General features: G+C 32.4%; 1 protein-coding gene across 1 annotated transcript; it reads left to right on the top strand.

Annotated features, from left to right (window-relative positions):
• The first annotated feature begins 612 nt into the window (after positions 1-612).
• Positions 613-17977, top strand: LOC111634020 (C-terminal-binding protein-like). The gene is made up of 6 exons (XM_023378698.1): positions 613-793; positions 15054-15198; positions 15306-15512; positions 15607-15831; positions 15927-16058; positions 16166-17977. The coding sequence occupies exons 1-6, from the start codon at positions 668-670 to the stop codon at positions 16510-16512; spliced, it is 1182 nt and encodes a 393-aa protein (XP_023234466.1). The 5' UTR covers positions 613-667; the 3' UTR covers positions 16513-17977.
• The last annotated feature ends 272 nt before the right edge of the window (positions 17978-18249 follow it).

The following is an 18249-nucleotide window of genomic DNA, read 5'->3' as shown; positions in this document are numbered from 1 at the left end:
TAATAAGATTAGAATGGCCCAGATGTCTGGCCATTCTGCCAGACATCTGCTTTCTTAAACTCCACCTGAAAATTCTGAACAAAATGAGCTTATGCAAGCCTTTTTATAGGCTACTGGGGGTAGCAATTTTAAGGCACTTTGTAGCATTATCTAATGTACAATCATTTATACACTCATCCAAGATGTAACAGTTGACAGACAATTCTATGTGCAGTACTTTTTGTCAGTGATTGTATAACTGTTACTTGATTATGATAAATTTTTATCATATTTTTTAATAGAAAGTATTAATATCTTTATTCTAAATTTTTAATAAGTAATTTTAGTTCATTATTGATTTTATTTTAATTTTTACAAATTATGTATTGTAATAAGGATTATATTGATACATTTAAATATAAAAATTTTTATAGTTTACTAGATAATATTTAGATTAAGGTGTTTGGGATTGTTTTTCAATGAATTTTCATCATAAAAAGAAATTTTATACTATATATTTGTTGAGATATTGATCAATAAAAATGTATAAATCACTCATTTTAAATTTTAAGCATTAAAATTATCTTTTAAGCAAGGAATATAAAATGTTAATTATTTGTCTGTTTTTCCACTTGGTATTTTGGATTGTTTTGCAGTTGGTGCCCGTGGCCCTATTACAAATGGCCCCATGCACACCCGTCCCTTAGTGGCACTACTTGATGGTAGGGATTGTTCAGTGGAGATGCCAATTTTGAAGGATGTGGCTACAGTGGCCTTCTGTGATGCCCAGTCCACCCAAGAGATACATGAAAAGGTAATACATTTTATTTTGGTTCCTTCAATTATGTTATTTTTATTTCTTTTTACTTTATTTCAAACTAGTAAACAACTTTGTAAAAATCAAATATAAGTATGTATATCTATGTATTGGGAGATAGGTGTAAAATGCTGAACTCATTTCAAAAAAGTCAATACAGAACAGAATATATATTTAGTTTATTAGTATAGTGGTACCTCATACTTTGAATGACTCTAACTTCAATGCTTCAGAGTTTGAAAACTAAATTTGACAAAAATTTGCCTTGGAGTTTGAACGATTCTTTGAAGTTCAAACTGTGCACACAATGAAAAATGCGCTGAAAAAAGTGTAAACATAATCTATTGTGCATCCAAGTTGTTTCACTTATATGCCTTTTGTACTTTTATTGCTTTATTTTTGGTGTGTTTGGTTATATATTGTGTGTAATTTTTTGTTACTCATCGATTTTTTTATGATTTCTTACTGTAATTTTTCTTCATTGACAGCCTTTAGACATCCCATACTTTTTTTATCCTTCGGTTCGAAATTTCTTGAACAGTATTTTTTGAATGTTCGAAGTTTAGTAGCATCTTTCCCATACACATTACGAATTGCTTTTATTGTCTGTGCGCTATTATATCCTTTCCAAAACTTCAAAGCATGTGCCCAATAGGCATTTTATCTGAAGAAATTTCAATTTGATGTTGTTCAAGCAAAATGTGAAGAAATAAGTTTAAATAATCTTTTAAACAAAAAATAAAACAATCTGAGAATAGAAATAATGTGAGAGTGTTTGTTATAATATATATGTGATTTAATTATAACGTTCAATGTTAAGTAATGACAGCTGTTAATAATGCGCAAAAACTTTCTGTTGAACACAGTATAACTATTACTTATTAACCATAGCATTCGAGAAGTGCGTAGAAGCAACGAAGCTTAAGAGGAAGGTTGTAATATCAACGATTGAAATGAAAAAGGAACTTATAAACACGAAAGTGACATATGCACAGTAGATCTGGTGGCGACGTTTAAGGTGCCGAAGTTCACAGTATGCAACTAATTAATGCAATTTTCATTTTATTACACAGTATTTACATATTTTATTTATTGTTAGGGAATTTGATTCTGTTATTCTTACTTAAAACAGCAAATACCCATTTCAATAAACTTTAAATTATGTTTATTGTTTAGGATCTGGGAATGGATTAATTGACTTTTCATTATTTCTAATGGGAAAAATTACTTCTGATTTCAAGTGATTCAGAGTTTGAATTAAATTTGAAATATGAGACACCATTTTATTACTATTAAAGCTTATAAATTACCATATAAATGCTTGTTTAAAATATAATTTCACTATAACTAGTAGAACTGCTTATTTTGTTTATTCCACTTGATTAACTAGTTTTAAATAAAAAAATTTTTTAAATATTTATCAGTATTGAAATAAATAAATTATATTCGATACAGAATAAATTTTTATACAGATATGAATTCATTAATAAAACTATATAGTTCTTTGCAATAAAAATCTTTAGATAAAGGGAAAAAAAGGGATCTCTCTCCTTCTCTTTTCTTCTTTTTGTTGTTTATAAATGCATTGATATCGTATTACTACAGCTACTTTGATAAATTATCTCTGTTCCTCATAATGAATTATCCTGTTCACAGATAAGGCTGAATATCCAACAGAGGGCATAGTTCATCGCTTTATTCAATTATTATAAATAAACAGTTAAAATGAATAAAGTTTTCATCAATTCAGTAACTACAGCATTTTGTTAATTTGTATTACAAAATAATAATAATCATTACGTATCCGGAATATATCATAAATAGAAAAACTACCTAAGTGTAATAAACAATATTTAGTGAAATTAATAATATAATAAAGATATAATNTATATATATATATATATATATATGATTGACCCAAATTTTAAAAATATAAATATAGCTTATTGGAAATTTGCCATTATTCGTGCCAGCTTTTTAGAAATAATGCGTGCATGTAAGTTTTATAATAAACTCTGAAAGTACATCAGTCTCAAAATTTCTGATAAAGTTTAACTCTGTAAGTTTAATTTTTTTATTTTGATTTCAAAATAATACTTTGCTTTAAAAAATGGATATATAACTTTTATTCGCGTCGGCTAATCGACGTATGATAAATTAATTGATTACGTTTAAACTATTAAAATTTAAAAATAGAGAAGATAATAGAGATTAATTTTATTAAATTGTTGAAGATTTGCCAAATATTTATGCAACTTTAAGTTATTTGAGTATTTGGCATAGTTGGCCATCCAGGAAAAGTGTAGCAAAAAACAAAACCTAGCAATAATTGTTGTAGACGAAACACGAAACGTGAAACTACTCTTTAATGTATCGAAACAACATAATTTTCGAATAAAGATGCCTATCTCTTTGAAAACAAACAGAATTATTTTTTTATTTAATTAATTCTTTTATTACAAGTTTTATTGCAGTAAGATAAAACTTGTTAAAGTAGATGTTATTTTATTAAAAATAGAACAGAAACGACTAATTAATTTTAATTGGAATTTGTATTAGAAAAATTTAATTTGTTGCAATCCAGAAAGTCTGAAGTTCAAGTAAAATCAATAAACACTTAGCTGAATAATAATAATAGTATATGCAGAAATAAAAAAAAACGTTACTTCTTATTAGATATATTTCACTTTTACTTTTCCTGACTGTTATGACGGAGGGAAAGTATGGCGATCCGGCAAAAATTGACCCCTCCAGATTTTTTATTTTTGGACTTGGGACACCTTGAAATGTCGAGAAATGCAAAATAATTTGGGGGCGATTTCTGTATGTATGGATGTTAGTATATGTGGAGGAATGACTTCGTTCACCTCTTTGAAGCTTAACTCCTGTGCTTTTTGTGGGAAATTTTAAGTTTTCGGGGAGGTTTGTTTATTGGAGGGATCGTTGCTATTAAATTTGGTAGTTAAAGGTCGAGGGGGTTGGGAGATAATCAGTGTTGGATTAATGACAATTTTTACTGGTTATTGGCATTTACAATTGTTTTTTTTTATAAAAGTCATCCCTACCCTCAAAATTAAGCTTTTTTTTTTTTGCCATTTTATAATAGTTAAAAAATGTGTTTTATTTAAAAACTTTTTATAACAGATGGCACCACCAAAAATTTTAAATGTTGCCAGGGAAGTTGAGCAACTTGTTACTGATTTATTTTTAAAAAATGGCATTTGTTAAAAAGGAATATAGATTAACAAATTAAGTTTCGAACAACTATAGATTGAAGAAAATTTTGCAGATAAATACAATCTAGATTAAACAATGATTATGTTTTATAAATTCTGTTCATAAACGAATTTTGTGTTTGTTGATGTGAATATTGTACAGTACATATTCCTTATTTTGAGATATTTTTATTAGAACTGCTGCAAATTTATTTACAGTGGAACCTCGGTATACGTCTGCTTTAGAATACGTCCAATTCGGAATACGTCCTGTTTGGATGGAACAAATTTTGCTCGGTATACGACTTTTGTTCGGTATACGACTTAATTCAATTATACGCGCCATGTATGAACAAGTAGCACTATCGGTGTACTACACTAGACTAGACGTTCGCGGTGCTACGGTTTATAACTTTGTTAAATTTTTTCTGATTTTTAATTTGTAAGTAACAGTTTATTATTTTTATTAATCATGAATTGCAAAAGGGCAACAGAAAAATAAAAAATGACTAGAATCACAACGGAACTGAAAAACAAGATTGTTGAGAAATATGAAGGTGGCACACGTGTTCGAGATTTAACAAGATTTAACTGTTGCATTCCGTATTCCGAGAACGACGATATCGACAATCGTGAAAAATAAAGACATTATTAAATGTGCTAACGTTGAGAAAGGGATTAAATTAATTTCTAAACAGAGATCGAAGACATTAGATCATGTCGAGAAATTGCTTTTGCTTTGGATAACTTAAAAACAGTGCTGGAGACAGCGTATCGAAAGCAATTATTTGCGAGAAAGCTAAAAAGATACACGCTGGTCTCACGAAAAATCAAGCAAGAACTAGCCAGGAAAGCGAGGTGTTTAAAGCCAGCCATTTTTTTACACGAGAACGGATTAATCATTTTTACATTACTTCTTATGGAAAAGGTTGGTTTGGTATACGTCCTATTCGGTATAAGTCCAAACACCAGGAACGGATTAAGGTCGTATACCGAGGTTCCACTGTATTTATTTTCTCCCAAAGCAAAATAATCATAAAACACAGTCATTTCCAATTAAAGAAAAGCACCTTGTTAATTTTAAATCATATTGTTACTTCATTAATTCATTTTCCATTTGCTTCAAGTAAAAACAAATTTACGATATTATATGTTAAATATAATACTTTTCTAGAAAAATATTCTTCAAATTTATTTTATATAATAATAATAATAGTTTTTTGCACCTAAAATATAGTATTCTTTGTTTAAATCAGAAAAATATATCAAATCTCTGAAAAACGCTGGTTGCGCATTCATCAGTTCAGAAATTATCTTGTTGTTTCCTTATAATTTCATGTTTAAAATGTTAAAATATTTAAGTATTTACTACAGCTCTCTTGGCTGACATAAATTCTTATCTTAAAGGAAAATTTATGATAAAAAAATTTTTTTGTTGTTGTTGTTGTTGTAAGAGAAATGGAAATTTCAAGGAAAGACTGTCAGAATTGATCACAACTTTTACAAAATTTAGCCTTGATTCATCAATTAACATTATTGTGAAGATTCATATAATTTTAACTTCGTGATTTATTATAGTGTATCCAAAAAGCTTTTAGACTATTTTAATACATAAAAGAAACAGCAACATTCAGGTGTTATTAGATCTTGTCATATTTAAAGTTATCCCTTCCACTCCTAATATTACATCAGTCCTAGCAGTTCTTCCATTTTTGAAAGACTATTGAAATTCTTTGTTTGGAATAGTGCATAGCCCTGGGAACAATTTTGTTTTCATGTCCTCAATAGCCTCAATGCATCTATCTTTCAGTAGGATTTTCAGCTTTGCAAACAAAGAAGTTTGATGGTGCCCAGATATAGGAAGTATACAAGTCTTAAATTATATTTGACATATACACCATTGTACAGATAAGAAAGACGCCACAAAAAATTAAACACATCAAAAAATAGCTAGTGCGCACAAAAAAATTATTAAAAAAAAACCGTCAAAAAATTCGAACAGAATAATGTAAGCCAATCCTGCAGGAATCCAGATTGTACAGCCCTGTCTCGATACTATGCTTTAAATTATATTTTTAATCATAAACGTGCGAGAAATATAGGACATTCTATATCTTATAAATTAAATAATGGTGCTTACTGAGTACCATTCCAATTTTGAACATTACCAAATTGAATCTAGCGTGTGAAACCTGATGCAGGCTTATGAAGTAGGCCAAAAACATTTATGTTCTTAGTATGTTTTCTGGAAATGCAAGGATAAGTGCTGAGATTTTTCAGGTATTCATAGTATTCTGATAAGAATCTAGTTGTAACTTTGAATTGTAATATTCATTGGGTTGTTTGTATATTTAATTATTAGTGTGCGGATTTGTATACTTTTAAAACCCCAAAACATGCGTGCTTATATGTTCTTAATTAAAAAAGGTAAAATATGCAACCTTTTTATTTTGATTGTGTGAATGATTTTATTTAAAAGAATCTTATGACATTTTAAACATTTTCAAAAATTTAACATTATATGAACATTCAAAAAACATTATGTATGCTCTGTTGAAATGGTGAAAAACCAAAAGTTGTTTCGTATGTTTGGGGTTAATGTTGTACCAATTTCTATTCAGAATGAGATCTCTTGACATTGTAACATGTTGCAGATATATACTTGAAGTTGATGACATTTTCTGAATCAATCTTTAATCAAGAAGAACCTGCATTCATTTCCTGATAGAATGGCATCTGTCTTAAATTAAAAACCCAGATTTTGATGTTTTACTTAATTTTTCCTCAGCTTTAATACTAGTCTGAGCAGGGACTTAAGATAGTGAATCTTTGATATCTCTTAGTACTTGCAGTGTTTCTGTCAGAGGTAATCCAGCTGTTTCCATCTTGATACTTAGGAATAGAAAGTAAAAATGAGCGAAGATTATGCCAAATTGGTGATATTAAACTAGGAAAAAGCATTACTACAAATAAAAAAATTACATTAAGTGCATCATATTTTTTTAATAAATATGATACAAGTAAAAATCACCTTCTTAATCCTAGTATTATGGCAACTGTTGAACTCTTTCCTTATTTCCAAAAGAATCTTGAGAATTGGCAATATAGCGAGACAATTCTCTATTAAAACTTTGAACCATTTCTTTGATGCTGTTGAAATGATTGTTGTAGAATTTCCACAACTCAATCCATGCTTTCCAACATGTTAGCTCTACCACCAAAGCCTGTGTTAACATGTCTTGCGTGATATTGTTGAGTCCTCAAAAGTATTTTAACAAATACTTTCAAAATCAAATTGTTTACCTTATGAAATGATCATTGTATATCTTCTGCAACTCCATGGTGGCCGTGTGATGTGGATCAACTTAGGATAAAATGTATGCAAGTTGTGCGTGACCTTGACTATATGGAGCTGCATCAATTAGTAGTAGAAAAAAAATGAGTGTCATTTGCCCTTATGCTTATAAGATTTGTAAGGAATCATTACAAATTTGGACATTGTTCCATTGTTTACTTTACGGTTTGGCAGAATGGCTGCTTTATTGGAATCTAATTTTCCTATGATAAAATTGACAATAAATCAACTATTGGAAACTGTTGTTTTGTTCATACTGTTCAAGTGGGAAAATTCCCAATATTAAATCAGTTTTTGTCTATAGCTGATGCATATTCAATTGGTAGATCTTTTTATGTAAACCTTCATTGTTTGGAATAGGTTTATTTGTAAACTTTGTAGAAAATTCTTGAAAGAGAGAACATCCAATTTCTTGAATTGTATATTTGCAGCTAATTAGTGCATCGCACATTTCTTGATTAACTGTGTCTTCTGTTTTACTTGAACCACTTTCAGTTCATAAAGTTTGCTTTATTTTACTGTGTGAGAATGCTATCCATGAAAATACAATGTATTACAGTTTCCACGTGCTGATTGAGCCGAAACAGTTATGAAGCAAAAAAAGAATTTTTGAATCTGTTGTAAAAGTCGTCCAGACATCCACTTTTAAAGCTAAATGCAGATTTATTTTATCTTTTGCATTTTGGTTTTAGATTTTAACTAAATATCAACTCAGTCATCAGTAGTGATGTCCAATATCATAAAATCTGTAATCAGTATAAATGATATAAATATTGTGCAATAATTGATAACAGGAAATCAATATTGTCATCATGTGATTTAAGTTAGACCCACGTGAGGAATTGTCTGCGTGAACTGTCAGTAGATTCATATAAGAAATTGTAACCAGATGGATGGATGAACAGTTAGCATTATATACCTATGTAACCTTTAAGTTAAATATTGCAGGTGGCCGAAGATGGTCTAGTGAAGATCAAAATGCATCCCACAAATAAAATTAGACTGTTTTTCGATGCGATCTAGATTGACGGTCGCTAACCTTTATGACCTCGTGGACCATTAAAACTCACAATTTGGAATCCTACTGACCACTATCGTAAATTGTTTTAAACGATACAAACATCTATAGAATAATTATCATAAAAGTTCTATTTTACTTTATTTTGGCTTATTAATATGAAATTCACTTTTTTAATTATAAAAAATTAGTGCGAAGTTTGTTGCTACTTGATTGAAATATGTTCATGGATTCTTGGCTCTCTTCCACAAGGACAACAATTGCACTCACAGAATTATTTATTGTTGATTGTTATCAATAAATAATGTCAATAAATCAATAAACAGTAATTTCGTGTTTGGTTTTAGATTTGAATTAAAAAAAAACCCAATGAGTGATAAAAAGCAACCAAGGATTTTGCATTTCTTTTGTAATACTTTGCATAACCTTGAGTCAGTCAATGTCCAAATTTCTCCATGGACCATCAAAATTTTCTCGTAGACTACACGGACAACTGCTGATCTAGATTTTGTTGGCTCCGTTACAATTTGATAAGCCTTGAATATCTCCACCAGTTATAACAAGTCTTCATTTGGCATTGTCTCAAGACAAATACTACTTCAATGCATTAATATGAAGGGCCTTTACACATTGCTCAAATATAGTGGACAGACAAGTCACATTCTTTTAACCCAGCATTATCAGGACTGATGCAGTGCCAGGTTATCAAATATTCCACCTTATTGGACAGTGAAAGTTTTAATGGTTTTTTTTTTTTTCTGTCCCTGGACACAATTTTATCCATATCTTTGCATGCAAAACTGTACAAATATCCCTTTTACAATTATTTAAGTTGAGTAAACAGGAAAAAATCACACAGTATCAGAATGGGTGAATATGGAGCTTGTGGAACCGTATTTGTTGAATTTTTGGCCAAAAATTCACAAACAACAAGAGCAGATGAGCAGATGCATTATCATATAAATAAAATCCATGAGTTTTCTTGCCACAAATCAGGTTGTTTTCTACGAATTGCTTCACACGGACGATGCAAAACACTCTAATAATAATCTTTGTTGGCGGGTTGACCATTTGGAAGGAATTTGCGATGTACATTGCCTTTGCAATATAAGAAAACGGTCAGCAAAATCTTGATTTTTGACTTGACTTTAATGTGGTCTTTTTTGGTCTTGCTTTACTTATCAAGTTCCATTCACTTGACTGTGGTCTTCTTTCAATGTCAAAAGCGTAGATCCATGTTTTGTCACCCATAATGATGCACTTTAGGAACTATTCACCTTGAGAAACCATTTCCTCAGCCACTTGAACATATTGTTGTTTTTCAAAAAATTTTTTGGGATGACTTAAGAAGCAACCGCACCACAAGGAAGAAGAAAATTTGTCTCCAGACATCCAAAGTGAAAGTAATGTTAATTACATTTTTTGACAGTGCAGGGCATTATACACAAGGAATTAGTACCATAGGGTGTTACAGTTGTCAGTGCCGTATACTACAAATAGGTCATGCAGCAATTAAAAAGATTTTTCTGTGTTTCATCAGTTTGGATTGTGTCATCTTCTGTGATAACACCCTTGTACATTCATTGTTGCTTGTGACATCATTTCTGATAAAACATGATGATTCAGCTTCAATGCCCTCCTTATTCTCTGGATCTGGCTCCTGCTGATTTCGTGCTCTTCCCCTGCTGAAGATGGCTCTGAAATAAACTCATTTCAAGGATGTTCTGGGCATCCAATGCATTGTGATAGCAGAACTTATGGCCTTTACATCTATTTTCAGAGGCCTTCTGTAATCTGTACCAGCAATGCTTATGATATATTAAGTTTATTTTCCTTTAAGCTCTATCTCCTCTAACATAATCTCCAACAATTATGTCCTTTTGATTTAATTTTTACACTGGTTCAGTAGAAATCATAGACTGTGTATACTGTATTCTCAAATTCAAACTATTAAAATAGACTTGAATGTCTTATTAATAATAATGTTTTCTGAAAAGAGAAAACAGTTAACAAATGCATACCTTTTGCTTCTTTTCAGCACATACTGGTTAAAATAAACATTTCTGGTCATTTAAGTAGCCCTCATACAAATTGTGAATTTTGCATTCTTTGGAGTGATCAGCTAGATTTACATTAATAATATAGACCTGAATCACCTTTTTGATTCATTGTTCATAGCATGTTATGAACAATGAGCAAAGTTTTGATTCAAATTCAGCTGAAAATGCTCATGAACTACATCAATGTCCCTATTATAACTCAACTCAAGAATGATTTAGTTTGCTGTTTAGTCTAGAGCAGGGGTTCCAACGGGAGTTCTGCGGAACCCCAGGATTCTGCCAATAAAATCCGTCAAATCTAGTGATATATGAATGTGCAGATGTGGGATGCGAGATGTAATTGTTGTAATCTGGGATCAAGTCCTCTTATGACGTTCTATACATGTGCTAGAGTTATTTATAGCTTTATAAACAGTGGGGACTGATTTATTGGTACGAACCAAAATTGTGATATAATGTTTGACAAGATAATGGAAATGATAAAACTTGACCTAAAGCTAGAAAATCATTAAAAAGTATCCAACATATAAATAATAATACACAGTCGTTAAACATACTTTAATTTGTTGATATCTGTAGTGCAAGCGTATTGAATCTAATGACGGGAGTGGCCAGTCAGCTTCCCAATGGTACCGAACTGTACATTCTATGATACTAGTGACGAGCGTCACGTCATCGAGGGGCTAATTAATGTCCCGTCATCTGTATTGTGTTGTAGTGCAATGGTACAGTGTACAAGTGGGCATATTGATCAAAGATCAGTTTAAGTACTTTTCATATAAAAATACAGTGGGAATTATATAAATTTATAGTGCTTTAAGTATTGTGTATACCCCAAATTAAAATATTGTGGAACATTGGCTGAGAGGAGTTTTGAAGAAGAATGTAACAAGTACTTGAAATGTTTCAAGTGATGAGGAGACTAAGTGGGTAGATACAAATCCAGGCACACGAGCACTGTTTAAAATATAGAAAGAAAAAACGTTTAACCCTTCACACTAATGACCAGTTTGTTATTATTATTTTTCTTTTTTTGTACATTTTCAATAAATTGTTTTTGGTGTTTCTGTTTTATTTATATCATTGTCAGGGTTTCAACATTTTTTACTAAGGTTCTGCGATAAAAATAAGTTGGTACCTGTTGTTTATGTTCTTTCAATATAATTCCACCCGTCAAAGAACCATTCACCATAATTTTGGAATAAGTTTTTGCCATTGGCAGACTTAGTTCTATTGATGTCTGCCACTGTGTGAGCTATTGGATGTATAATTTCTCTTGATTTAAAGTAAAGTGTTCTTTATAAAACGGTTCTATTAAGTTGCAAAAAAAGATCAGTTACGTGTGCTCATATTGGGAGAGTGTGGAGGATGTTTCAGAAGTTCCCAATGCAACTGGGCTAACATATCCTTTACCAAAACTGTTCAGTCAAATGACAAAAAAACCCAACAAACTGCAATTTGATCTTCAAGATATGCACAACTGTAGTGTGCATCGGTCCAATTTCAGCAGTGAGCTCTCTACTTGTCCACTTGGCCTTTTCAGTTGTATGCATTTGCATCCTCTTTTGAGCTGTGGTACCAATCTTGCAAAAGTTCGTATAATCTTCATAAGCCGACAGGCCTTTATAACATTTTCATTGTTCAATCCCTCGGGCCATTTAATTCTTTAGCCAAGAATGTTGTACAATCTTCAAAAACATTATTTAGGTCAGTTAGTTAAATGCTCCTGCAGCAGAATATTTCAGATGAAATGGGCCCGATGTCCAAACCAGATCATTTCATCACACTCCTGTTCATATATCTCAATATTTCATTTTTTTAAAAATGAAATTATGGTTCGTAGCAAGTTTTAAGAGAAATAAAAAAATTTTATTCAATTATACATGCACTGTTGTTTTTAATACGTTGCCATCTATGGGAAAGCTTCGTAATGCCCTTTTCGTAGAACTTCCTAGTTTTCCCCATAAAAAACTGTTCCACATAGTTTGGAAGCTTGCAGAAACTATTAGTTTGTGGTTTGGCATTATCTTAATGAAACACAATGCTTTTTCTGTTGGCCAATTCCAAATGTTTTACTCCACTCGTCATCTTCAGTTGTTCCGGTTGGGAACAATACTTATCAGAATCGATTGTTTGATTCTGTAGAAGCAGCTTGTTGTAGAAAATTCCTTTCCATTCCACCAGTCAGTGAGTATGACCTTTTTTGGAGTTTTTAATGGTGGTTTGTTTTTCTTGCCCCCATGATCATTTTTAGCTGATGATTTTACAAACGAGATCTGTTTTTCATCACCCGTCGCTAGACATTTTAGAAAAGTGTTATTTTCACTTAGTTTTTGAAGAGAATTGCAAATAGAGATGCAATCCAGCAAATTCTTTTAAGTTGTGAGGTGTCCAAATGTTGTAACAATTCACATATCCAAGATTCTTCAGATGTTGAAGTATAATACTGTTCAATAATTTCACTAAATCCGCTATCTCTTGGGTTTTGTAATGAGGGTTGTCATCCAATAATCTGGTCCTCTTCAATAACGACCAGTCTTCCCGAGCACGGAGCATCTTCAAGGTTGAAATTACCTGCTTTAAATTTAGCAAACTGCTTCTGAACAGTTGACTTTGCTACTGTCCTTCCAACATAAACATCATATATTTCTTTTACTGTTTCTATGGGTATTTTTGTCTTTTCAATAGAATAAAAGAAACAAGTGTCGAACATGTGATTTGCTTGCTACAAATTTCTGTGAAATGTATTGATAGTGAACTGCAAGGCTCCAAATCAATAATTTTTCTGAAATTTCTGTTTACATCAAGAATTTAAGCAATTCTGATTACATTTTAAAGCTTATTAACCAATTATCGTTCTCAAAACATATTTTATTCATAATCTAAAAACTATTAAGTTTAATATGAAACTAAATAAAAGAAAAATTGTTTAGCTTTCATTAAAACAGTTGTGGATTATCTGTGCCTCCATTACCAGTGATTAGCCCAGATACTTGTGTGTGTACTGTAGTTAGAAATAAAGTTTTGGTGTAACTAGAACTTAGCTGTGACCGAATGCTCTTTTGGTGCATCGCGTGCACCAGTGTAAAGACATTTCGACATGCTCGAACACTTGAAAATTGTTTTTTTTTTTTAAGCAAGACACTATTTGTGGTATACATTACAATAAAGAATTTTTCCATCTGTTTTAAATTAATAAATATGGCACTTAAAATAATTTTAATCCGATTAATTCAAAAGTTTTAGAGAATACGAAAATGGCTTTCTGCAGTAAAACGTGTTCATTTGTGGGTCCTTAATTAAAAGAATGCAAGTTAAGCAGTTCAAATTTTGCACTCTCGTCTGTAATGAAGTGGTATTTATGAACTATAATGTGCAGAAAGAGACTATAATCATTTAAAAAATAGCACTTGTAATCCTGCAAACAAGCTATGTTTATAAAGCATTTAGTCTTGAAAATGATCAAATTGCATTATACGCAGTAAAAATTAAAATGCTTATTTTATGTGCTTAAAAATGCATATAAACTATACATTTTAAAAACACACACACAAATAATTTAAATTTAAAAATATTGTCTTCATAACCTTTAGAGATCAGTTCATAATTATGTTGTAGATGAAAGATATAATAGTGGAATTCACTTTGTTACAGCTTCATGTCTCAATTTAGACCAACATGACATATATGTAATCTAATATTTAAATAGCTTACTTTATTATAAAATGTTCTGCTAGTAAAATTCTCCTTCAAACCATCATTTAATTCTCCCTCTATTATATTGTCTGGTTTTGCGATACTAATTTAGTTTAGCAAAATTCCAAAATCAAATAACGTCGGAAGGGCCGCGGAGTTGGATTCAAAAGCAATTTCAAATGAACCGACCTCAAACTTTAACCGGTTTACGGTTCTAAAAAGTAGTCTGACGATTTTCATTGATAGCGATGAAATGCCTCGTAAGTTGCATGCATTCAATCAATGTAATCAGTATATTTATTACGTTGATTATATAAATAAAGGAGTTGGAGTTAGTCAAAACATTTGTGTACTGAATACACTCACAATGTTGTCTAGACTGGAGTGTAAGTACACGGCACAAAACACCATAAATAACTCCAGTAAGTAATCGGGGGTGGAAGGACAAACATTTTCGATCCTTTCGGCGGATCTTTTTCGGGTCGAGAAGATCCATCAAAAGGATCGAAAACGTTTGTTCTTCTGCCTGTGATTACTTACTGAAGTTATTTAAGGTGTTTTGTGCTGTATAAACTGAGTGCTAGATGTTAACTTCAACTAAGCTAGTGACTTAAATTTCAGATATTATTTAGATCAATTAAATTGAGTACATCAATCACTGTGCATCTAAAATTTCATGAACTACAAATACTATTTTTGAAGATTGTTAAATTAATTTCCCAGCACTGCAAATCAATAGATGTAATGCTTTCTAGTTACATTCTGTGAATACACATTCCTTTTTCATTCATTTATTTAGTTTTTGCAAACCATTTCGGAGTATCTAGAATTTCAGATAATCAAATTTCTATTATTAATATCACTTTAAATGTAAATTATGAATTATAATCTTAGTGAAAAAACATTTTTACAGGTGCTAAATGAGGCTGTGGGTGCCTTAATGTGGCACACCATTACTCTTACCAAAGAAGATCTGGAAAAATTCAAAGCATTAAGGATAATTGTCCGTATTGGCTCAGGGGTAGATAATATCGATATAAAAGCAGCAGGAGAACTAGGTAAGCCGAGAGAAACATTAACGCTTTTGCTTAGTATAATAACTATCATTTAAAAATGAAATCTGTTGCCGTGCGCAATTAACGTACTTCGAAAATGTTATCCGTAGGTGTCGCAGTGTGCAATGTGCCTGGCTATGGTGTCGAAGAAGTTGCTGATACAACATTGTGCCTCATCCTTAATCTATATCGTCGTACCTACTGGCTGGCCAATTTGGTGCGAGAAGGCAAAAAGTTCCAGGGTCCCGAGCAGGTACGGGAAGCGGCACACGGCTGTGCAAGAATTCGTGGTGATACATTGGGAATTGTTGGATTAGGTGAGCCAATATGTCAGTATCGAAGGAATAAAGAGAGAAAATTTATTAATTTCTTATGTTGGTTACGTAACTATTAATTCTTTTTTGTTCCTAGGCCGAGTTGGAACAGCAGTAGCTCTTCGTGCCAAGGCATTTGGTTTCAATGTCATATTTTACGACCCTTATCTTCCGGACGGTATTGAAAAATCTCTGGGACTGACAAGAGTATACACACTTCAGGATTTATTATTTCAAAGTGATTGTGTATCCCTCCATTGCACATTAAATGAACACAATCATCATTTGATTAACGAGTATACTATCAAACAGATGAGGCCTGGTTAGTATTTAAAAAAATTGCTTCTCGATTTATTTTTGTTTGATAGTGCAAAAGAAGAAATTTTACCGATATTATTTTTATATTTATATGCTTAGGAGCATTTCTTGTCAATACCGCTCGTGGCGGACTCGTGGATGAAAATGCCCTCGCTAGTGCTCTAAAGGATGGTCGTATTCGAGCTGCTGCCTTAGACGTTCACGAAAACGAACCATATAACGCACTGGCCGGTGAGTATCGTAATAGTTGCAAGATCCGGTTTCTGCCACTAGTTTTAATATAAATATTAGGTAACATTTAATTTGTTATAGATTTGCTAATTAATTTGGTATTTCAGGCCCCCTGAAAGATGCACCTAATTTAGTATGCACACCACACGCCGCATGGTATAGTGACGCTAGTTCGACAGAGCTGAGAGAGATGGCAGCTAGCGAAATTAGGAGAGCCATCGTAGGACGCATTCCAGACTCTTTGCGCAACTGTGTCAACAAGGAATATTTCGTCAGCAGCGGATACGGCGAAAACATCAACGGAGCCAGCGGATACAACTTCAATCCTCTGGGCATTCCTCATTCCACTACCTTAGAGCCTCTTCCCACTGCACCTCACTCCCAACCCCATTCGACTCTCCAAGATACACCCAATCACCTTGCACCCAAACCGGAAAGTTCCGAAGTACACTAGTGTGATGGTTCCGTGCCATTGGAGTTTTACGTACGGTAGTATCCCACACACGGAGGAATTATAACGTGATCTGATGGCATACAATACAGAGCTTCTGGTTTGTGAAGCCACACACACGACTGTGTAGCAGTTTTGGACTTGACTTAAATGACAGCTGGTCCTGCAAGGCTGCATCAACCCTCTGGTAAACATCATGGCTAACCAGTTTGATCTCTGACCTCAGGCTGACCATTCTTCCAGTAAAGGCATGCTGAGCAGCTAAGACTGATAATCATGTTGCTAAATGGGGTAAAAACTTGATGAAGGAAGCTTCTACCAAATGGGTAGCAGCACTGCTTTCTGTTCTCCTTAATTCAAATGTAGGCTTGCAATAATTCTGCAGGCCTCGATTTCAGCGTAGGTAGGATGGACAGCAGACAGCCTAGGAGGGCAAGTCTATATATCTTGATTTTGTAGTACCAATTTAATTTCCCCCCTTTTTTATCAGTTTAATTAATACTTAGTGTCTGATGTATCTTTAGCATTTAGTCAAATATATTTGCTACGATTTCCTAATTAGCAAAATTAACACATTAACAGTTTTATGTAATTTTATTTTAGTATCCGTCTTTTTTTTTTCGTCGTTCTATTTTTTTAATAGCGAGTCGGACGTAAAATAAAATGCCGCCGCATCAGAGTAGACAAATCCGCAATGGGGACGTACGAAAATATAAACTATTTGACGACTCCCCAGGTTGTCTGCTGTCGGTGCTTTATAGTCCACGTTTTGGCCTGTCATTTTATTTTACTACTACAGTTTATGCATATATTTCCATGCTGTAAGTGGTTTTTTAATACGTAAAATAGGGCAAGGCGATAATCCGTAACCTTGCACCTTGGGTCTGTGACACAGGTTCCTCTATCTGACAACATATCGTCAGGAAATCATTCCACTTGGGCAGTACGTGACCAACTTTGGACAATGTAGTTTAAAAAATAAACAAAGCGGAGAAATTACCGGAATGCAAACCGATTCAACCGGATCGTGACATCTTATGCATTTTAGGGGAAATTCGATGCGGTCGGAAAAAGCTAAGGTCGAACGATAATTTCATACAAAAGCCGAATACCATGAGCTTCCTCCTTCAACCCGAATGTCAAAGATGTGCCTACCATCGTACTTTTTTGTTTAAAAGTTGCAGCGACACCACCTCTCATAGTGTAATCTTAAGTCATCTCTGCGTGCCCTTGTACGGATATATCCTCGGGGAAAGGTCATCCAAACCACTTTGTTTCACTGTTAGAATCTGTTGCACAGTGTGTCAGTGTAGCCACATCAGTGGAATGCATCATTTAGTTGGTCAGAAATGTAGATTCTAGTGGGCCGTAGCTTGATTCCCTTTAACACTGTCAGTTTTTTCTTTCATGTGTGACTGATATCATTTCATTGGGTGGCAGTAAATAAACATGACTACTTTCAAAAATAGTTTCTTTTATTATTGATTTTTTACACACATTTAAACAATAAAAATAAAATTATATAAATTGTGGTGATGTTTTTTCTTTTGTAGAACAAAATTTAAACAAAAAAAAATCTCTATTTGTATGTTTATGGTAATTAAAAAAAATTGTAGATTTCACTTTGAAACTAAATGTGGAAAAAAATCAAAATATTTTGTTAGGAGTGGTGTATCTCATGAAATTTGATCTACTTTAAACTACACACACCATATTTACATAGAACAATCAGAGATATTA

This window comes from Centruroides sculpturatus, unplaced genomic scaffold, assembly GCF_000671375.1.
Source record: "Centruroides sculpturatus isolate CEXI.00-Female unplaced genomic scaffold, Cexi_2.0 scaffold736, whole genome shotgun sequence".
Taxonomy (NCBI): Eukaryota; Metazoa; Arthropoda; class Arachnida; order Scorpiones; family Buthidae; genus Centruroides; species Centruroides sculpturatus.
Note: the sequence above shows the minus strand (reverse complement) of the source record. Positions and strands in the feature narration are given on the sequence as shown.

Excerpts from the sequence above, each read along its gene's own strand:
- LOC111634020 (XM_023378698.1), top strand. The coding sequence starts at position 668 with ATGCACACCCGTCCCTTAGTGGCACTACTTGATGGTAGGGATTGTTCA. Across the intron at positions 794-15,053 it reads CCCAAGAGATACATGAAAAG|GTGCTAAATGAGGCTGTGGG; the intron begins GTAATACATTTT and ends ACATTTTTACAG. Across the intron at positions 15,199-15,305 it reads AAAAGCAGCAGGAGAACTAG|GTGTCGCAGTGTGCAATGTG; the intron begins GTAAGCCGAGAG and ends TGTTATCCGTAG.